Here is a 23,877-nt window from a genome sequence, read left to right as displayed (position 1 = left end):
ATCTCTGCCAGTATTCTGAATCAAAGTCAAGGCTGAATATCCTGAGATAGCCACAAAAGCACTGAAAACGTTGCTTCCATTTCCAACATTTTTCTGGGAAGTGGAGTTTTCTGCAATGAATGCAACGAAAACTAAATTGCAGAATAGATTGGACATAAGGAACCCCCTTCGAGTATCACTGTCTAACATCACCCCGCGACGGGACCATCTGTTGCAGGGAAACAAGCCCAGGGCTCCCACTGATTCACCGATATTGATGTGTTGCAATGATTTTATATGTTCATACGGGGAAAATATGTGCTGTGTGTTTAATATCCAAACATTACTTAAAATGTTATGATGCTATTGACTTACTTATATAACCATATAACAATTACAGCACTGAAACAGGCCATCTCGGCCCTTATAGTCCTTGCCGAATGCTACTCTGACCTAGTCCCACCAACCTGCACTCTACCCATAACCCTCCATTCCTTTCCTGTTCATATACCTATCCAATTTAACTTTAAACGACAACATCGAACCTGCTTCTACTACCTCTACTGGAAGTTCGTTCAACACTTCAAGCTCCCCTGTCCTCCCCTGATAATTAACTTATCACTATATTCATGCGAGGAAAATATGCACTGTGTGTTTAATATTAAATTCGTTAGATAAACCCTTTTAGAAGCGAAATTCAGTGTATTAACCACTTATCACTGATATTCTGGTCGTGATTAACACCCCCCCCCCCCCCCAACAGAATGGCCAAAAACGATTTGCAGGAAAAAAAATTGGCAGGTACACGCATGCGCAGGTCACGCATGGGCACTGGTGCCGTGCAAAGCTTCATGGTCATTGTAGTCTTTACCTGCGTAAACAACGTATTTGACCACTACTCTTGTCCGTTGGCAACCCCACCCCCAGTAGGTTGGTTCGCAAGAATATTGTCAATATTAAACCGGTCCACAATGCAAAAAAAGTTGGGGACCCCTGCCCTAGTCCAAATCATTGACATACATTGTTAAAAAAAAAACAGCGCTTCCAACACCGACCCTTGTGGAACTCCACTGGTAACCGGTAGTCAGCCAGAATAGGATCCCTTTATTCCTATTCTCTGTTCTCTGCCGATCGGCCAATGTTCCACCCATGCAACTAACTCCCCTGTAATTCCATGGGCTTTTATCTTGCTAATCAGTTTCATGTGCAGCACCTTGTCAAAGACCTTTTGAAAATCAAAGTACAGCACATCTACTGCATCTCCTTTTTCTACCCTGCTTGTAATTTCCTCAAAAAATTGCAGTAGGTTAGTCAGGCAGTATTTTCCTTTTAGGAAACCATGCTGCCTTTGACCTATCTTGTCGTGCCTCCAGGTGTTCCGTAATCTCATCAGCAACTATCAATTCCCACAACTTCCTAGCCACTGGTGTCAGGCTAACAGGTCTATAGTTTCCTTTTTGCTGCTTCCCACCTTCTTGTATAGCAGAGTAACATTTGCATTTTTCCAGTCATCCGGTACAATGCCATAATCTATCAATGCTTGAAAGATCATTGTTAATGTCTCGGCAATCTCTCCAGCTGCTTCCTTCAGAACCTGAGGGTGCATTCCATCAGGTCCAGGAGATTTATCCACCCTCAGACCATTAAGCTTCCTGAGCACCTTCTCAGTCGTAATTTTCACTGCACATACTTCACTTCCCTGACACTCTTGAATATCTGATATACTGTAGGTGTCTTCCACTGTGACAAGTGCTGCAAAATATGCATTCAGTTCCTCTGCCATTGCTGCGCGTCTCATTACAATATTTCCAGCGTTATTTTCTATTGGTCCTATATCTACCCTCAACTCTCTTTTACCTTTTATATACTTAAAAAAGCTTTTAGTTTTTTCTTTGATATTAGTCGCCAGCTTCCTTTTGTAATTCATCTTTTTCTTCCTAATGACCTTCTTAGTTTCCTTCTGTAAGTTTTTAAAAGCTTCCTAATCCTCTATCTTCCCACTAGCTTTGGCTTCCTTGTATGCTCTCTCTTTTGCTCTGACTTCACTTGTTAGTCATGGTAGTGTCCTCCTTCCGTTAAAAAATTTCTTCTTATTTGGAATGTATCTGTCTTGCACTTCCCTCATTTTTCACAGAAACTCCAGCCATTGCTGCTCTGCTGTGCTTCCTGCAAGTGTCCCTTTCCAGTCAACCTTGGCCAGTTCCCCTCTCATCCCATTGTGAGTTCTTTTATTCCATTGAAATAGCGACACATTGGAATTTAGTTTCTTCTCAATTTCAAAGTGAACCCGATCATATTGTGATCACTGTTCCCTAAAGATTCGTTAACCTTAAGCTCTCTGATCACCTCCAGATCATTACACCACACCCAATCCAGCTCAGCCGATCCCCTAGCAGGCTCAACAACAAGCTGTTTTAAAAAGCCATCCCTTAGACATTCTACAAATTCTTTCTCTTGAGGTCCAGTACTGGCCTGGTTTTCTCAATCTACTTTCATGTTAAGATCCCCAACTATTACCATGACAATTACCCTTCTGACATGCCTTTTCTATCTTAAACTGTAGTTTGTAATCCACATCCCGGCTGTTGTTTGGAGGCCTGTATACAACTGCCATTAGGGTCCTTTTACCCTTGCTGTTTCTTAACTCAATCCATACAGACTCTACACTAGGGGTCGCCAACCCGTCAATAGCGATCGACTGGTCAATCTTTGAGACTTTCCCAGTAGATCCCGAAAAAAATCAAAAATAAATACACAAATACTGTTGTAATGTGAGCATTATAAAAATAAGTAATACTAATTAGGATAATGGTGATATAGCAATACTTTTGCTACAAAGCTGTTTGTAAAGAGAGTGTGGCGACCCACTTTCTAGCACACACGAACCAGCTCACGAAACAGCGCGCGCAGAGAGGCCGGCCCCAAAAAGGGCGCCAGTCCATCTTCAGCAGGGGGAAAATCCCGCGCACGGAAAGAGTCTGGGAATATGCAATCCCCACAACAGTCCTGCCCAGGGAGGGTGGGAATGGGAAGGCTTTAAAGCCGGCCGCGAAGTTTGAATAAATCTTTTTTATCGCAACTCCAACTCACCGACTCCGTGTGGTTATTCTAGCGCTGTGTGTAGCACACCGCTACAATTGGTGACCCCAACGGCCCAAATGATATTTGGGCCAGAGATGACCGACGTTGCATATGTTCACGCAGCTTCGTTACAACTGCCAAGCTTTTGGCCGCTGAGACCCCGTCTGTGGTTTGAACAGGCACAATTCCACATTCGGCAGGTAACCTCGGAGTCCACTCATTACTACTACGTGCTGAGCTCCCTCGACCAAGAGACTGCTGCACAAGTTGAGGAGTTTATACAGTGGCCCCCGGAGAACGGCAAATACACAGCATTCAAAGCCCTGCTCATAAGGTCTTTTGGACTGTCACGGCGCGAACGAGCATGCTGCTGAATGCACCTGGACGGTTTAGGAGACAAGCCGCCATCGGCATTAATGAACGAAATGCTGGCCCTGGCTGAAGGACATAAACCCTGCCTCGTGTTTGAGCAGGCATTCCTAGAGCAACTGCCTGAGGACATATGCCTGCTGCTGTCCGACGCAGATTTCAGCGACCCCCGGGAGGTGGCGGCCCAGGCAAATGTGCTGTGGAATGCCAAGAAGGAGAGAGGGGCATCCGTCGCACAGATCACCAAGCCGTGTGCCCAATGGCAGACCAGACCAGGCCCGGCAGCAGAGCCCAACGAACAATGCTGCTTCTACCACGAGCGGTGGGGCACAGAGGCCCACCGCTGTAGACCACCCTGCAAATTCCCGGGAAACGCCAAGGCCCAGCCGCAGCCGATCGCTACGGTGGCTGGCCATTAGGGCAGCCTCCTGTACGTCTGGGACAAGCAGTCAGGATGCCAATTTTTGGTCGACACCGGAGCGGAGATCAGTGTTTTACCTCCAACTAGTTACGACACCCGCAACAGAGAACTGGGACCCACCCTGAGGGCCGCAAATGGCAGCACAGTACGAACCTACGGCACCCGTACCATGCGGCTACAGTTCTGCTCCAGCCGGTTCACTTGGGACTTCACACTGGCCGCCGTGGCCCAACCACTCCTGGGGACGGATTTTCTGCGAGCCCACAGCCTGCTGGTCGACCTGCAAGGGAAGCGATTAGTCCATACCAAGCCTTTTCAAACGTTCTCCCTGGGTGAAGCAAAGTTGCCAGCCCCACACCTGGACTCCATCACGCTGTCCGACAATGAATTCACCAGGGTCCTGGCGGATTTCCCATCAGTACTGACACCGCAGTTCACGGCAGCCATGCCCAGACACGGAGTACAGCACCACATCCCGACCCAGGGGCCACCCTTTCACGCCCGTGCTCGAAGGCTTCCCCCGGACAAGCTCCGACTGGCGAAGGAGGAGTTCAAGAAGATGGAGGAATTGGGGATCATATGATGGTCCGACAGCCCATGGGCCTCCCCCCTGCACATGGTGCCCAAGGCAACGGGGGGGGGGTGGCTGGAGACCATGCGGTGACTACCGCAGACTGAACGAGGCTACAACACCAGACCGCTACCCTGTGCCGCACATTCAAGACTTCGCAGCAAACCTACACGGCGCAAGGATCTTTTCCAAGGTTGACCTCGTCCAGGGACACCATCAAATCCCGGTGCATCCGGACGACATCCCAAAACAGTACTCATCACCCCGTTCGGACTTTTCGAATTCCTCTGAATGCTGTTTGGTCTAAAGAATGCCGCACAGACGTTCCAGCGGCTAATGGACATGGTGGGACGCGATCTGGACTTTGCATTCATCTATTTGGACGACATCCTCACAGCCAGCAGTAGTCGGCAAAAGCATCTGTCCCACCTCCGCCAGCTCTACTCCCGCCTGAGCGAATTCAGCCTTACAATCAACCCAGCCAAATGCCAGTTTGGACTCGACACCATCGACTTCCTGGGCCACAGGATTACTAAAGAGGGGGCAACCCCGCTGCCCGCCAAGGTAGATGCGGTCCACCACTTCCCCCGACCCAACACAATCAAAGGCCTGCAGGAATTCGTGGGTATGGTGAATTTCTACCACAGTTTCCTCCCCTCAGCAGCCCGAACCATGCGCCCCCTGTTCACTCTGATGTCGGGTAATGGCAAGGACATTACCTGGGACGAAGAGGCTGCAGCCGCTTTCGTTAAAGCCAAAGAAGCCTTGGCAAACGCTGCAATTCTAGTGCACTCTAGAACGGACATTCCTACTGCCCTTACGGTGGACGCATCCAACACAGCAGTCGGTGGAGTGCTGGAACAACTCATCGAGGGTCGCTGGCAACCCCTGGCGTTCTTCAGCAAACACCTACGACCACGCGAACTCAAATACAGTGCTTTCGACCGGGAACTATTGGCACTATACCTGGCAATCCAGCATTTCAAGTACTTCTTAGAAGGTAGGCCCTTCACCGCGTTTACAGACCACAAACCACTTACCTTTGCGTTCACGAAGGTGCCTGACCCCTGGTCATCCCGCCAGCAGCGACATCTGTCCTACATCTCTGAGTACACGACGAACATCCAGCATGTCTCGGGAAAGGACAACGTCGTGGTGGACGCACTGTCCAGACCTACCGTACAGGCCCTGTCCCAGGGGGTGGACTGTGCAGCACTGGCAGAGGCACAGCAGGCAGACGCTGAGATCCCCAGTTACAGGACTGCAGTCTCCGGTTTGCAGCTCCAAGACCTCCCTGTAGGCCCAGGTGAGAGGACCCTACTATGTAACGTCGCTACCGGCCAACCCCGCCTCGTCATCCCAGCAGCCTGGCGCCGGTGGGTTTTCGAATCCATTCACAACTTAGCGCACCCCTCCATCAGGACAACCGTCCGGCTGGTCTCCAACAGGTTCGTGTGGCATGGGCTTCGTAAACAGGTCAGTGAATGGGCCAAAACATGCATGCAGTGTCAAACAGCCAAGGTGCAGCGGTACACCAAGGCTCCGATGCAGCAGTTCGAACCCACCCGCTGAAGGTTTGACCACATTCATGTGGATATCGTAGGGCCCCTGCCAGTGTCATGAGGAGCGCGGTACCTCCTAACTGTCGTAGACCGGTTCACCAGATGGCAAGAGGCAGTCCCACTCACCGACACCACCTCTGAATCCTGCGCCCGAGCACTGATCGCAACCTGGGTAGCCCACTTCGGGGTACCGGCCCACATTACCTCCGACAGGGGCCCCAGTTCACCTCAAGCCTGTGGTCAGCTATGGCCAGCCTTTTAGGAACACAACTACACCACGCAACTGCCTACCACCCACAGTCGAACGGACTAGTGGAGCGTTTCCACCGTCACCTGAAGTTGGCTCTCATGGCCCGCCTGGAAGGGCCTAACTGGGTGGATGAACTTCCCTGGGTCCTGCTCGGAATCCGCACAGCGCCCAAGGAAGATCTACACACCTCGTTGGCCGAGTTGGTGTACGGCGCACCCTTGATCATCCCAGGAGAGTTCATACCAGCCCCAAGGGGGCAAGAGGAAGAACCCACAGCAGTCCTGGACAGACTACGTGAGAGGCTCGGTAACCTGGCCCCCATACCCACTTCACAGCAGCCCGACCTGCCTACCCAAAGACCTGCAGAACTGTAAGTTTCTTTTTGTACGACGAGGCGGACACCGGGCACCGCTACAGCGGCCCTATGAGAGGGTGTTTAAGGTGATCAGGAACAATGCGGCCACATTCGTGCTGGACATTGGGGGGAGGGAGGAGGTTTTCACGGTGGTTGGACTCAAACTGGCCCATGTGGACTTGGCGCAGCTGGTCCAGGCTCAGGCACCGCGGCGCAGGGGCAGACCTCCCAAACAGAGGCCGATCCAGACTGTGGACATTGGGGGAGGTATCGCCGGTTCTGGGGGGGGGTGGTTATGTGACAACCCACTTTCTAGCACACACGAACCGGCTCACGAAACAGCGCGCGCAGAGAGGCCGGCCCCAAAAAGGGTGCCAGGCCATCTTCACCAGCAGGGGGGAAATCTCGCGCGCGGAAAGGGTCTGGGAATATGCATTCCCCACAGCAGTCCTGCCCAGGGAGGGCGGGAATGGGAAGGCTTTAAAGCCGGCCGCGAAGTTTGAATAAATCTTTTTTATTGCAACTCCAACTCACCGACTCCGTGTAGTTATTCTAGCGCTGTGTGTAGCACACCGCTACAAGAGATTGTTTCTGGGTTGCGGGGTTTTAGTTCCGTTCTTTCTGCCTCGTGCACATGTGTGTAGCACCCCCGCCACGAACTGCGTTTTCAGCGTAGCTTGTGCTGCATCAAAGTGACCAATTAAATTAGATACGCAGTGGTCCCCAACCACTGGGCCATGAAGAATGCAGCGGTAGTCAGAATGCACCCAGCACATCTTTAAGAAAAAAGCTGAAATAAAAATGACCTGGATGAGGAAGTGGAGGGATGGGTTAATAAGTTTGTTGATGATATAAAGGTTAGAGGTGTTGTGGATAATGTGGAGGGTGGTCAGAGGTTACAGCGGGACATTGATGGGATGCAAAACTGGGTTGAGAAGTGGCAGATGGAGTTCAACCCAGATAAGTGTGAAGTGGTTCATTTTGGTAGGTCAAATATGATGGCGGAATATAGTATTAATGGTAAGACTCTTGGCAGTATGGAGGATCAGAGGGATCTTGGGGTCCGAGTCCATAGGATGCTCAAAGCAGCTGCACAGGTTGACTCTGGTTAAGAAGGCATACGGTGTATTGGCCTTCATCAATTGTGGAATTGAATTTGGGAGCCGAGAATGTTGCAGCTATGTAGGACCCTGGTCAGACTCCACTTGGAGTACTGTGCTCAGTTCTGGTCGCCTCACCAGAGGAAGGCTGTTGCCTGGATTGGGGAGCATGCCTTATGAAAACAGGTTGAGTGAACTCGGCCTTTTCTCCTTGCAGCGACGGAGGATGAGAGGTGACCTGATAGAGGTGTATAAGGTGATGAGAGGCATTGATGGTGTGGATAGTCAGAGGCTTTTTCCCAGGGCTGAAATGGCTGCCACAAGAGGACACAGGTGTAATGTGCTGGGAAGTAGGTACAGAGGACATGTCAGAGGTAAGTTTTTTACTCAGAGAGTGGTAAATACGTGGAATGGGCTGCCGGCAACGGTTGTCGAGGCGGAAATGATAGGGTCTTTTAAGAGACTTTTGGATAGGTACATGGAGCTTAGAAAAACAGAGGGCTATGGGTAAGCCTAGTAATTTCTAAGGTAGGGACATGTTCGGCACAACACATTAGGGGGAATCATCACTCAGAGGGTAGTGAGAGTGTGGAACAAGCCGCTAGGGGAAATGGTGAATGCGGTTTTGACTTCAACGTTTAACAAAAATTTGGATAGGCGTATGAAGGGCTGTGGTCCATGTGCTGGGTATTAGGACTGGACAGAATAACAGTTTGGCTGTCCTAAGAGCTGAAGAATGCCCAGTGTTCTACGTCCTTTGATAGAATTCACGTAGCAGTTTGAGAGGAAGAAACTTAAATCAGTATTATTGTGGAGTATAGAAAATTAGAAACATGGCATTGATTGGAAGGGGAAACTAGCTGTGATGACAGAGCTAGTTTCTGGGGGGGAAACTCAGAAGATGCAGGAAAGATAGATCCCAAAGATGAAGTAGTATTCTAAAGGAAGGATGAGGCAACCATAGCTGACATGGTAAGTCATAGAAACAAAAGTAAAAGAGAAAGCATGTAATAGAGCGAAGATTAGTGGGAAGTTAGGGGATTGCAAAGCTTTTAAAAACCCATTGGAAGATAATTTTAAAAAAGCCAAAAGGAGAGAAAAGTTAAAATATGAAAGTATACCAGCCAGTAATAAAAAAAAGTTTTTCAGATGCAAGTAAAAAAAGTGAGGGTAGATATTGGATTGGTGGAAAGTGACACTGAGGAGGTAGTAATGGGGAATTAAAGAAATGGCAGACGAACTAAATAAGTATTTTGTGTCAGTCTTCCTGTGGAAAACACTAGTAGTTTGCCGGAGATCTGAGTGTCGGGGGAGAGTGAACATAGTGGTTGATATTATTAAGGGAAAGCTGAAATGTCTGAATGTAGATGACTCACTTCGACTACACCCCAGGATTCTGAAATATGTAACTGAAGAGATTGTGGAAGCATCAGTAGTTATGAAGGACTGGAAAATTGCAAATGCCACTCTATTCTTTAAGAAGGGAGGGAGGCAGAAGGTTAGCCTGACTTCAGTGGTTGGGAAGGTGTTGGAGTCCATTATTAAGGATGAAATTTGGGGACACTTGGCACATGATAAAATAGGCCAAAGTCAGCATGTAGCGAGATAGATCAGCAAGTTGATTGGTGTCGCAACAACAACCTTGCACCCAAGGACAAGGAATTGATTATGGACTTCAGGAAGGGAAAGTCAAGGAAACACGCATCAGTCCTCATTGGGGGCTCAGCAGTAGAAAGGGTGAGCAGTTTTAGGTTTCTATCCTATCTATCCCGGGCCCAGCATATTGATGCAATTACAAAGAAGGCTTGACAGTGCCGATATGTCATTAGGAGTTTGAGGAGGCTTGTTCTCTTTGCAATGCTTCAGTGTAGCGGTCCTGTTGCAATGTTCTTTCTCCCTACCCCCACCCCTGACCTGAAACATCTAATGATTAAGAGACCATTCTACTTACCAAGAGAGTTCTCCGTGATCCTGACTGCAGTTTAGTATACCACTAAAGGCAGATGTTCTGCAAGAACAAGTGCAGTGAATAGCAAACAAGAAACAGCCTAGCTGATACCTTTCAAATCAATGTTGGGGACTTCAGTCAAGCTTGTTGGAAGAAATCTTTGCCCAATTATTAACATATGACTTGCAACACCTAAGGTCCCAACCTATACTTACTAATGTCTACAGTTCCATGCCTAGATTACATTTTGGGAAAGCTGCCCCTCCCACCTGCAGAGGCTGAGGCTAAACAGCAAGGCTCCAGAGATGAGAATAACAGAGGTGGTCATGGGAGGCAGAGGAGTGGCTGTGGGATTGCTTTGATTTGGTAGACAGGGCTGCGTTCAAGGATTTTTCAGAGGATCTGAATGAATACATCATAGTTGGTGTGGACTTAATATATTTTTTAAAAAGTCAGAGAGAGTGTCCTCAATGTGCGTATGGCAGGTCTTGAATGCTATCATCTCCTACAGAGTAAAACTATCAATAAGCTTCATGACCTAGATAGGCCTTAATACCTCCTTGTGCAAATGGATCCTCGATTTCCTAACTTGCAGACCACAGTCAGTTGGGATTGGCAACAACATCTTCATAATCTCCATCAGCACAGGGCTATGTGCTTAGTCCCCTGCTCTACTCACTGTATACTTCTGACTGGCTAAGCACAGCTTCAATGCCATATTCAGGTTTGTTGGTGATACCACTGTTGTGGACCGAATCAAAGCTAGTGATGAATCAATAGTCGGAGGGAGATTGAAAATCTGGCTGAGGAGAGACCAGAGGTCCATTAGGTGGTCCTCATTGGTGGATCATGAGTGGAGAGGGTTTAAATTACTTGCTGCTATCATTTTGGAGGACCTGTCTTGGGCCTAGCATGTAAATAAAATTATGAAGAAAGCGCAGCAGCACCTCTACTTAGAAGTTTGGGAAGGTTGGCATTCATTTAAAACTGTAAGAAACTTCTATAGGTGAATAGTGGAGCATATATTGACTGGTTGCGTCACGGCCTGGTATAGAAATGGAAATGCCTACAAAAAGTGTTGGACATCCCAGTGCATCTCAGGTAAAACCCACCTAAACATTGAACATATCTTCAGAGAGTATTGTCACAGGAAAGCAGCATCCACCATCCAAGCCATGCTCTACTGCCATCACGAAAAAAACACCACCAGGTTCAGGACCCAGCATGTCTTGGGCCCAGCATGTAAGTAAAATTACGAAGAAAGCGCAGCAGCGCCTCAAGTAGAGACCAAGATCACTTAAGAAGTTTGGGAAGGTTGGCATTTATTTAAAACTGTAAGAAACTTTTATAGGTGAATAGTACCCTCAACCATCAGGTTCTTGAGCCAGAGGGGATAACTGCACTCAAGTTCACTTGCCCCATCACTGATCTGTTCCTACAGCCTATGGACTTAAAATTTTTGACACTTCATTTTATTCTCTATATATTTTTGCTTACTTATTTATGTTCATTATTTCTTTTTTGTATTTGCAGTTTGTTATCTTTTGTACATTGGTTATTCGTTCATCCTGTTGGGCAGTCTTTTATTGATTCTATTGTGTTCTTTATATTTACTGCGAATGCCCACAAAAAATGAATCTCAGGGTTGTATGTGGTGACATGTATGTACTTCAGTACTTTGATAAATAAGTTTGCCTTAGGTGGTCTTTGCAGGTTAGAAACATAGAAAACCTACAGCACAATATAGACCCTTCGGCCCACAAAGCTGTGCCAAGCATGTTCTTACCTTAGAAATTACCTAGGGTTACCCGTAGCCCTCTATTTTTCCAGGCTCCATGTAACTATTCAGGAGTCTACTCCAATAATTTGTGAGCAGTAAATCACTGGGCACGTTTTCTTTTTACATCAGTGATCTCACTATCCTTTTTTTTTGTGTTTTACTGCTAATGAATTGGTTGTTTTTCTCCTACCTGCAGGTATCAGAACATCACTGCTTGAGTCTGATGAACACACCTGCCCTACTTGCCACCAGACAGATGTTTCTCCTGATGCTTTAATTGCAAACAAATTTTTAAGACAGGTATACTTCAGAATTGATGGTCTGCTTGAATTGAAAATTTAATGACCAGTATTTTATCAATCCAAAATCTAATGAGTTAAGAGATTAATCCCTAAGCATTTATTATTCATTAGTCTGTAGTGTAAGCAAAATCCCTGTTATCATTAAAACAAAATTCTATAAACTTAACCAAGGGAACAGGAGGGTGAAATTTCTGAACAATTATAGAGGAAAAATCCTTTGTTTTACAGGCTGTCAACAACTTCAAAAATGAAACTGGCTATACAAAAAGAACTCGTAAACAGCAGCTGACCCAGCAGCATCAACGGCTAGCTTCCCATCAATTGCAAAATCAGCAGCCCAGCTTGAGACCATTGCCTCCCATCAACCCTCAGGCTGTTTTGCCCTTAACCAGACCAGCCATCTCAAAGTCAGTGGATGTGCCAGTCACCAATGTTCCTGGGCACGTTTCTATTCCAGTCTCCCTTCCAAGTGCAGCCTCCGTCCCAGTACGTGCTTCTTCGCCTGTGAAAGTGAATCGAGATTCCTCTGCTGCGAGCATCCCTGCTCCAGATGTTTTAACGGCTGCTGTTCATATTCATCGGTTACCTTCAAAACACGAGGAAGGAGACATTCAGTAAGTTACATTATTGTAAGAACATCTTAAAGATTATAAAATCATCTTATGAAAATTATTTAATAAGCCATTGGTAAGAATAAGGGTTTCTGTGCAGGAGTAGCTGTCGGTCCATTGTGTCTCTCTGCATATTCAGTTACGTGGTTCTTTGCAATGCTTTCATCAGTATTTCATCATCCTTTTCCTTCAGTATAGAGAGTGACAAGATTTAGCTGTGCAGCTAATTCTTAGACAATGAAAGAGAGTAAGTAATTATAGACCAATGAGACTGTCTTCTGTGGTGGGCAAATTATTGGAAAAAATTGCAGGATTGGGTACCGATGGTAGTGCAGTAGTTAGCACAATGCTGTTACAGCAAAGGACTTTGCAGAGTTTGGAGTTCAATTCTGGTGCTGTTCTGTGAGAAGTCCTTCTTGTGTCCTTCTTGTGGAATGTGTGGGTTTTACCCCGGTGCTCCGGTTTCCTTCCACAGTCCAAAGACGTAAGATAATTAGTAATTGTAAATTGTCCCATGATTAGGTTAGGGTTAATCGGGTTTGTGGGGAGTTGCTGGGGATGGGTGGCACTAAGGGCTGGAAGAGCCTACACTGTGCTGTATTGCTAAGCATACAAATTTACAAACATTTGGAGAAGCATAATCTGATTAGAAATACTCAGCTGGCCCTTGAAGGTTGGGTCATGCATCAGGAGCCTGTTTGAATTGCTTGAGTTATGATGAAGCACATTGAAGGTAGAGCAGTGGTTGTGGTGTATGTGTATTTGATGAAGTGTGCCATGATAAGCTCATTCAGAAAGTCAAGAGGCATGAGCTCCAGGACAAAGTGGCTTTGTGGATATAGAATTGGTTTACCCATAGAAGGCAGAGGATGATTCTAGATGGTGACCAGTGGTGTTCTGGGATCCTTGCTTTGTCATGTCTATAAATGACTTGAATGAAGAAGGGTAGGTTAGTTAGTTTGCAAATGACATGAAGGTTGGTGGAGAAGTAGATAGTGTACAAGGTTGTCAAGGGTTACAGTAGGACATTGAGGGATGCAGTGTTGTGCTTAGAAGTGGCAGGAGTTCAACCCAGACAAGTATAAACTGATTCACTTTGGAGGGTCTAATTTGAAGACAGAATTCAGGGTTAATGGCAGGATTCTTAGCAGTGTGGAGGAATAGATGGATCTTGATTTCCACATCCATAGATCGCTCAAAGTTGCTGCACAAACTTGGAGTTCTTAAGAAGGTGTATGGTGTGTTGCCCTTCATTAGTCGGGGATTGAAATCAAGAACCATGAGATAATGTTGCAACTCTACAACCCTAGTTAGACCACTCTAGAAATATTTTATTCAGTTCTGGTTGACTTATAGGAAAGATTTGGAAGCTTTGGAGAGGGTGCAGAGGAGATTTACTGGGATGTTGCCTGGATTAGAGAGAATGTCTCGTGAAGAAAGCTTGAGCGAGCTTTGGGCTTTTGTCTCTGGAGAGAAAGAGGATGAGAGGAATGCAAGATAAGGTTGTATGGATAGCCAGGGACTTTCCAAGTACGGAAATGGTTAATACGAGGAGACATAATTTTGAGGTAATTGGAAAAGAGTATGGCGGGGGGGGGGAATGTCAGAGGTAGGTATTTTACAGAGTGCAAAGATCATTGAATGTTCTGCCAGGGGTGGTGGTAGAGGCAGATATATTAGGGATAATTAAGTTCTTCGATATGCAGTGGATGATGGAAACATGGAATGCTATGTGGGAAGGAACGGTTAGATTGATAGTAGAGTAGGCTATAAGGTCGGCATAACATCGTGGGTAGAAAGGTTTGTACTGTGCTCTTATGTTCTATGTTCATAAGTTGGTAAAAAACCATGAAGGAATCACAATATTAACCTGCCAGTCTCTTATCCATCCACTGAAGTTCGTATTAGGTTGTAAAAGCCTCTTGAACAATTCCAAAGTCTGCCCATTCTGATTTCTAGTAGACCATTCAGAAGCATTTGAGATGCCACAGTTTGATAATGTAATCATGATTATGAAGACAAGTAGTCCTCTTTTATTGTCATTTACTAATGCATGCGTTAAGAAATGAGACGTTATTTCCTCTGGTGTGATATCACAAAACACAGGACAAACCAAGACTGAGAAAGCTGACAAAACCACATAATTATAACATATAGTTACAAACAGTGTAACAATACCATAACTTGATGAAGAAGTCCGTGAGCACAGTAAAGTTCAAAGTTTCTCAAATGTCCCACATCTCACGCAGACGGGAGAAAGAAGAAAAACTCTCCCTGCCATGCCGACCACAATCCGACTCTGAGTCGTCCGAAAACTTCGAGCTCTGATCAGCTGTCCGACACCGAGTGCTGAGCATGGCGCTGTTGGAAGGATTCAATCTCCTTCTCAGTTGCCAAAAGCAGGCAAGGCCAGGGATTTTGAGGCCTACCCTCCGAAAGATTCCTGACCACAGAGTAACGACAACAGCGGACGGGCGTTTCAGAAGTTTCTCCAGATGTTCCTCTGTGCTTTCACGTCCATTCTCCATCAAATCAGAATTGTCCATGGCCCCTATTTAACAGATACGACATCATTTTTCACCAGAGAGCTGCGCACACGCAGGCGCGCTGCCATTTCTCCTCCCGCCTAATTGTGCATTTTGTTGGTAGCCATTTTATTAGGTATGTCTGTGTACCTCGTTAATGCAAATACTAATCACCCAATCATGTGGCAGCAAGTCAGTGCAGAAAAGCATGCGGACGTGGTCAAGAGGTTCAGTTGTTCTGGACAAACATCAGAATGGGGAAGAAATGTGATCTGAGTGACTTTGACCATGGAATGACTGTTGGTGCCAGGCAAGGCTGTTAGTATCTCAGAAACTGCTGATATGGGATTTTCACACATAGCAATCTCTATAAAATCTAGAGACTGTTACGATAAACAGTCCAGTGGGCAAAAATGCCTTGTTAATGAGAAGTGTTAAAAGTTCAGGCTGACTGGAAGGTAGAGTTCAAGGCCAACTGTGATGGGGAAGGTCAGAATGGCAAGAGGTTTTGAAGAGTTGTGGAAAATATAAAGTAAAGCATATTACTGCTGTAGGCAACTGGAAAAGGGAGTCATTGAGGAATATGAACAATATAGGAAATTACATAAAATTGATTTAGAAAAAACACAAGGGGGCCCTGATAGAATCATTGGCAGACAATGTTAAACATAGAACATAGAATAGTACAGCACAGTACAGGTCTTTCGGCCCAGTGTTGTGCCGACCCTCAAACCCTGCCTCCCATATAAGCCCCCAACTTAAATTCCTCCATATACCTGTCTAGTAGTCTCTTAAATTTCACTAGTGTATCTGCCTCCACGACTGACTCAGGCAGTGCATTCCACACACCAACCACTCTCTGAGTAAAAAACCTTCTTCTATTATCCCCCTTGAACTTCCCACCCCTTACCTTAAAGCCATGTCCTCTTGTATTGAGCACTGGTGCCCTGGGGAAGAGGCACTGGCTATCCACTCTATCTATTCCTCTTATTATCTTGTACACCTCTATCATGTCTCCTTTCATCCTGCTCCTCTCCAAAGAGTAAAGCCCTAGCTCCCTTAATCTCTGATCATAATGCATATTCTCTAAACCAGGCAGCATCCTGGTAAATCTCCTATACCCTTTCCAATGCTTCCACATCCTTCCTATAGTGAGGCGACCAGAACTGGACACAGTATTCCGAGTGTGGCCTAACCAGAGTTTTATAGAGCTGTATCATTACATCGCGACTGTTAAGCTCTATCCCTCGACTTATGAAAGCTAACATCCCATAAGCTTTCTTAACTACCCTATCCACTTGTGAGGCAACTTTCAGCGATCTGTGGATATGTACCCCCAGATCCCTCTGCTCCTCCTCACTACCAAGTATCCTGCCATTTACTTTGTACTCTGCCTTGGAGTTTGTCCTTCCAAAATGTACCACCTCACACTTCTCTGGGTTGAACTCCATCTGCCACTTCTCAGCCCACTTCTGCATCCTATCAATGTCTCTCTGCAATCTTTGACAATCCTCTACTCTATCTACAATACCACCAACCTTTGTGTCATCTGCAAGCTTGCCAACCCACCCTTCTACCCCCACATCCAGGTCGTTAATAAAAATCATAAAAAGTCCCAGAACAGATCCTTGTGGGACACCACTAGTCACAATCCTCCAATCTAATTGTACTCCCTCCACCATGACCCTCTGCCTTCTGCAGGCAAGCCAATTCTGAATCCACCTGGCCAAACTTCCCTGGTTCCCATGCCTTCTGACTTTCTGAATAAGCCTACCGTGTGGAACCTTGTCAAATGCCTTACTAAAATCCATATAGATCACATCCACTGCACTACCCTCATCTATATGCCTGGTCACCTCCTCAAAGAACTCTATCAGGCTTGTTAGACACGATCTGCCCTTCACAAAGCCATGCTGACTGTCCCTGATCAGACCATGATTCTCTAAATGCCCATAGATCCTATCTTTAAGAATCTTTTCCAACAGCTTTCCCACCACAGACGTAAGGGTCACTGGTCTATAATTACCTGGACTATCCCTACTACCTTTTTTGAAGAAGGGGACAACATTCGCCTCCCTCCAATCCTCCGGTACCATTCCCATGGACAACGAGGACATAAAGATTCTAGCCAGAGGCTCAGCAATCTCTTCCCTCGCCTCGTGGAGCAGCCTGGGGAATACTCCGTTAGGCCCCGGGGACTTATCTGTCCTAATGTATTTTAACAACTCCAACACCTCTCCCTTAATATCAACATGCTCCACAACATCAACCTCATTCATATTGTCCTCACCATCATCAAGTTCCCTCTCATTGGTGAATACCAAAGAGAAGTATTCATTGCAGGCCTTGCTCACTTCCACAGCCTTCAGGCACATCTTCCCACCTTTATCTCTAATCGGTCCTACCTTCACTCCTGTCATCCTTTTTTCCTTCACATAATTGAAGAATGCCTGCAACACACATCAAAGTTGCTGGTGAGCGCAGCAGGCCAGGCAGCATCTCTAGGAAGAGGTAGAGTCGGCCTGAAACGTCAACTCTACCTCTTCCTAGAGATGCTGCCTGGCCCGCTGCGTTCACCAGCAACTTTGATGTGTGTTGCTTGAATTTCCAGCATCTGCAGAATTACTGTTGTTTGAAGAATGCCTTGGGGTTTTCCTTTACCCTACTCACCAAGGCCTTCTCATGCCCCTTTCTTGCTCTTCTCAGCCCCTTCTTAAGCTCCTTTCTTGCTTCCCTGTGTTCTTCAATAGACCCATCTGATCCTTCCTAAACTTCTTGTATGCTGCCTTCTTCCACCTGACTAGATTTTCCACCTCACTTGTCACCCATGGTTCCTTCACCCTACCATTCTTTATCTTCCTCACCGGGTCAAATTTATCCCTAACATCTGCAAGAGATTCCTAAACATCGACCACATGTACATAGTACACTTTTCTGCAAAAACATCATCCCAATTCACACCCGCAAGTTCTAGCCTTATAGCCTCATAATTTGCCCTTCCCCAATTAAAAATTTTCCTGTCCTCTCTGATCCTGTCCTTTTCCATGATAATGCTAAAGGCCAGGGAGCGGTGGTCACTGTCCCCCAGATGCTCACCCACTGAGAGATCTGTGACCTGACCAGGTTCATTACCTAATACTGGATCTAGTATGGCATTCCCCCAGGTGGCCTGTTCACATACTGTGACAGGAATCCGTCCTGGACACACTTAAACTCTGCCCCATCTAAACCCTTGGAACTAATCAGGTGCCAGTCAATACTAGGGAAGTTATAGTCACCCATGATAACAACCCTGTTATTTTTGCACCTTTCCAAAATCTGCCTCCCAATCTGCTGTTCTGTATCTCTGCTGCTACCAGGGGGTCTATAGAATACCCCCAGTAGAGTAACTGCTCCCTTCCTGTTCCTGACTTCCACCCATACTGACTCAAAAGAGGATCCTGCTACATGGAGGAAAATTAAGGAAAATCCCATGGAATTCTATAAAAATCATGAGTGGAAGAATAACCAGGATATGAGTAGGTCCCCTTAGAGATTGAAGGGACAATCTCAAAGTTCAAAGTTTATTATCAAAGTGCATATATGTCACCATATATAACCCTGAGGTTTATTTTCTTGGCATGCTCAATAAATCTATAGAAAAATAATAAACAGATTCAATAAAACTGATCTGCAACCAAAGTCTACAACTTTGAGCAGTGCATATTGTCACTTTAATCTGTAATTTGGTTTCCATTTTTCTCCCCCCTTCATACCATTACAATTTAACATCCAATTGTATATTCAGTTATAATGAGACTGTCAAGAGACGCCTCCAGATTTTTTTCGGTTGTCTTTAATGTATGTCGACGGCAGAATTAGGTCTTGTTCGTTATGTTGCATGGATGATTTATTGCCTTTTGTGATGATCTGGGGTGGAAAATCCTTGTATACTTTGAACTTGGTTACAGATCTTATCTTCCCACAGTAACTAGTAAATCTTGTTTGTATTTGAAAGCAACAAATGATATTTCTATTTCAGTGAAATTGGCAAATCAACTGTGACCGTTACTTCTGGAATAACAACTGCTAATCCATCCATGTCCACAAGCAGTACTTCAGCACTTAAGGTATTTACAGATCTTGTCTGTTATAGTATATGGCACTGATGAATGAAGAAAGATTACATAGGAGGAAGTGTACATCTCTGCCAGTGTGAGACCAGAGTTGCTGTCGTGACGAGTTTTTGATAATGCCATCTGGTTGATACGTTAATTATTGCACTTCAAAAGTATGTTTTCCCTTCCCCCATTTCTAATGAGGGGTCTATGACCTGATACATTTAATTATTTTCCATGCTCTGCTTAATCTGCTGATTTCCTGCATTTTTATCTCTCCAGTATCTGCAGCTTTATTTACTTCACTTATTCAAAAATTTCCTGAGTTTTTGTAATGTCAATGGCATCATTAGATCTACATAATGATGAGTTGTAAATATTAATCTAAAACTGGTTGGAGGTATGCACATTTAAATGTGATGTTTCTTTGTAGTCTGTCCCACTAATAATTTATTTATCTTCTACCTGTCAAGAAGTTGATATTTTCTTTTGGTGGATTGTTGCAAAGTTGTAACTTTTGGTCACTTCTGAAGTGAAGTATGAAATTATATTTTGAGACTGGAGGTATTTGATATTTTGTGCACTTAGAGTTTGGAGTGTGGGTTAGTATTTAAATCACTAGAATTCTCCAAAGTGAATACTTTTGGAAGAGCATAGTTCACTGCTCTATATGTGTTTGAAATTTTTAACTCTGGATTCAAGATCAGTACTGCATTGAGCTACACTGAACTCTCAGCGCAGCAATAGAGTCATAGTCGTAAAACAGGCTGCACAAGGAACATACTTTGGCCTATCTCATTCATGCCGATTGCAAAATGCATTTGCTTGCATTAAGCCCATATGCCTCTACATCTCTCCTTTCTGTATGCCAGTACAAATGCCATTTAAGCAAGAAAATTGTATCTGCCTCACCTCCATCAACTCTGGCAATTTGGGGAATTAAAGCAATCTAAAAATAAAGATCAATTTCATAGTTAAAACTACTAGATTATCATTGTTTTATAGAGCTTTAATGGACTTCAGGGATGACCAATAATTGTTAATTCCAGTTTTGGTCTATTTCTATTTCCTAGTCAGTGATGTATACCATTAAGCTTGATTGTTATTGTATTTTCAGGGTTATCAGGTTCCTGTTCTTGGTCATCCTGCTTCACATGGACAATCCATACCTACAACAGGTATGGTGTATACTTAGGAAATGCTTGTCAGATTGACTTCCAATTGTAAAATCTAGTTAAACATCCATTACTTTTTTTTTAGTTCAGCCAATGAGAACAAGTGGTGTTCGGCCACCAGGAAACAGATCAGGTTGGGAAGTGTAAGTAAGAAAGACTGCATCCACACTCTGGAGTTGTATCTTCTGGCTAGAGAACCATGAAATGTTAGGACTTCTGTTGTCTTTCCATAGCTGTATTCCTATGTAGAGGCCAAACAGCTCATATTCCATCTAGGTAGTCTCCAACATGATGGTATGAACATCAATTTCTTTAACTTCTGCTAATTTCCCCCCTTTCTCTCCTCTTTTTCTGTTTCTCATTCTGTTTACCCTCTCACCTGCCTATCATCTCACTCTGGTTCCCCTCCTTCCCTTTCTTCCATGGTCCATTGGTCTCTCCTATTAGATTTATCCTGCTTTAGTCCTTTACCACCTCCATTTATCTACTCTCAGCTCCCTACTTCATTCCCCAACCCTATCACCTGGTCTTGCCTATCGCCTTGTAATTTGTACATCCTTCCCCTCTACTTCTGCTCCCTTCCTTTCCATTCCTGATGAAGGGTCTCTGCCCAAAACATGGCAGTACTTAGTTGAAAATGCTTAAGAATAACTTGTATGTCTGTATTTACGGCAACTGCACTAAGTATTGACAATCAGTTTTGGGTACTTGTGTATCTGCAGGTTCTTTGTCTCATCATTTGATATTTGTTTTTAAATCTGCTTCACTAGACCATCCAACAGAGGGCATCAGAGTGATCGAGTTCCACGAAGTCGGACACAGGGAATCGCAAACCCTCCCCCTGTCTATGTGCCTCCCCCAACCCTGTACCCTCCTCCACCTCACCCAGTTCCTCTTCCTCCAGGCGTACCTCCTCCTCAGTTTCCTCCACAGTTTCCTCCAGGCCAACCCCCTCCTACAGGATTTACTGTCCCTCCTCCTGGATTCCCTCCAGCACAGGCTACAATATCTGCCCCATGGATACCTCCTGCTACACCATCAGCTCCTGCCAGTGTCATACCTACTGTCACGCAAGCACCTCCACTGTCCAGGGAGGAGTTCTACCGGGAGCAACGACGGCTAAAGGAAGAGTAAGTGAATGAACATTGGTTTCAGAGTCTGTAGTATTTGTCAAAACACTTGGTTTAAGTTTTAGCTTTCTATGTGTTAGTGCTCCACAGCTTGTGCAGTAGGGCAATTTAAGGGATATATACTAGCTGTAATTAAGCTCTTAGTGTTACCATAGTTCAGCTGTATTGCAAAATTAATTGAAGAATACATAGGCTTTAAACCACTACAGGTGTATCTGCAGTTACAAATACTTGCAATGATATGCACTTTGACGTGTTGGGTTGTATAATTCAGCAGCAAACACATTATAGAGTGATAAAATCACAGAAATGTATGGCATGGAAATAAGCCCTGACAGCCCATCTCTTCCATGCCTATTATTTATATTCTTATCCTATTTGCTCAGATTTGGGCATATATCTATACTCCTTTCCTATCCATAGAAACATAGAAAATCTACAGCACAATACAGGCCCTTCGGCCCACAAAGTTGTGCCAAACATGTCCCTACCTTAGAAATTACTAGGCTTACCCATGGTCCTCTATTTTTTTAAGCTCCATGTACCTATCCGAAAGTCTCTTAAAAGACCCTATTGTATCTGCCTCCACCACCGTTGCCAGCAGCCCTTTCCACACACTCACCACTCTCTGCATTAAAAAAAAAACACTTACCTCTGACATCTCCTCTGTACCTACTCCCAAGCACCTTAAACATGTGCAGTCTGTGGCAGCCATTTCAGCCCTGGGGAAAAAGCCTCTGACTATCCACATGATCAATGCCTCTCATCATCTTATGCACCTCTATCAGGTCACCTCTCATCCTTCGTCGCTGCAAGGAGAAAAGGCTGAGTTCACTCAACCTGTTTTCATAAGGCATGCTCCCCAATCCAGGCAACATCCTTAAATCTCCTGCACCCTTTCTATGGTTTCGACATCCTCCCTGTAGTGAGGTGACCAGAACTGAGCACAGTACTCCAAGTGGGATCTAACCAGGGTCCTATATAGCTGCAACATTACCTCTCGGCTCCTAAATTCAATTCCACGATTGATGAAGGCCAATATACCTTATGCCTTCTTAACCACAGAAGCAACCTGCGCAGCTCCTTTGAGCGTCCTATGCACTCGGACCTCAAGATCCCTCTGATCCTCCACACTGCCAAGATCCTTACCACTAATACTATATTCTGCCGTCATATTTGTTGTTGTTGTAGTAGCCGTCGTCGTCGTCATACTGTGTTGATCCTGGGGGAAATTGGTTAAACCTACCAAAATGAACCACTTCACACTTATCTGGGTTGAACTCCATCTGCCATGTCTCAGCCCAGTTTTGCATCCTATTAATGCCCCACTGTAACCTCTGACAGCCCTCCACACTATACACAACACCACCAACCTTTGTGTCATCAGCAAATTTACTAACCCATCCCTCCACTTCCTCATCCAGGTCATTTATAAAAATCATGAAGAGTAAGGGTCCCAGAACAGATCCCTGAGGTACCATTGGTCACCGACCTGCATGCAGAATATGACCCGTCTACAACCACCTTCCGTGGGCAAGCCAGTTCTGGATCCACAAAGCAATGTCCCCTTGGATCCCATGCTTCCTTACTTTCTCAATAAGCCTTGCGTGGAGTACCTTATCAAATGCCTTGCTGAAATCCATATACACTACATCTACGGTTCTACCTTCATCAATGTGTTTGGTCACATCTTCAAAAAATTCAGTCAGGCTCATAAGGCACAACCTGCCTTTGACAAAGCCATGCTGACTATTCCTAATCATTTTATGCCTGTCCAAATGTTCATAAGTCCTGCCTCTCAGGATCTTCTCCATCAACTGAAGTAAGACTCACTGGTGTATAATTTCCTGAGCTATCTCTACTTCCTTCCTTGAATAAGGGAACAATATCCGCAACCCTCCAATCCTCCAGAACCTCTCCCGTCCCCATTGATCATGCAAAGATCATCACCAGAGGGTCAGCAATCGCCTCCCACAGTAGCCTGGGGTACATTTCCATGTCCAGGTTTCTTTTAAACATTAATATCTCCAATACCTTCTCTGAAATCTCATTTTTAAATATTCACTACTCTGTGAGGGGATGGATGATAAATTATTCGGACCTCTAAATTTCTCACTCCTCACCTCAAAATCTAGTTCTGGGGAAAATATGACCATCTCTTCCAGCTAATTTAAAGGGATAAGGGCAGACAACAGTGGTTAGAGTTTCTGGGAGTAATTTGAAAGGTAAATTACATTCTAAGATATAAGAATGTAAATGGAAAGCATTCTAAAAGGAGGACAAGTCAACTGTGGCTGACAAAAGAAATCAAAGACAGCATTCAAGCGAAAGTGAGGACATGCATTATAGTAAAAATTAGTGGGAAACTAGAGGATTGGGAAGCCTTTAAACACCAACAGAAGGCAACTAAAAGGCAATGAAGAGAGAAAACATGAAATATGAAGGTAAGCTAGCCTAATACAAAAGAGGATAGCAGAATTTTTTTTCAGATATGTAAAGAGTAAAAGAGAGACGATAGAAGATCTCAGACCACTGATAACGCTGGAGAGGTATTAATGGGAGCCAAGGAAATAGTGGACAAACATATTTTCCCCCTGTCTTCATTGTGGAAGATACCATCA

General features: G+C 45.1%; 1 protein-coding gene across 1 annotated transcript in view; it reads left to right on the top strand.

Annotated features, from left to right (window-relative positions):
- Positions 1–23,877, top strand: part of LOC140202854 (E3 ubiquitin-protein ligase RBBP6-like) — an 88,617-nt gene that overhangs the window by 46,604 nt on the left and 18,136 nt on the right. Inside the window, 6 exon segments of the mRNA XM_072268318.1 lie at positions 11,613–11,716; positions 11,947–12,332; positions 18,876–18,963; positions 20,069–20,129; positions 20,212–20,269; positions 20,897–21,256. Coding sequence (XP_072124419.1) covers positions 11,613–11,716; positions 11,947–12,332; positions 18,876–18,963; positions 20,069–20,129; positions 20,212–20,269; positions 20,897–21,256 — 1,057 coding nt within the window.

This window comes from Mobula birostris, chromosome 9, assembly GCF_030028105.1.
Source record: "Mobula birostris isolate sMobBir1 chromosome 9, sMobBir1.hap1, whole genome shotgun sequence".
Taxonomy (NCBI): Eukaryota; Metazoa; Chordata; class Chondrichthyes; order Myliobatiformes; family Myliobatidae; genus Mobula; species Mobula birostris.
This window is presented reverse-complemented; position numbering and strand designations above follow the sequence as displayed.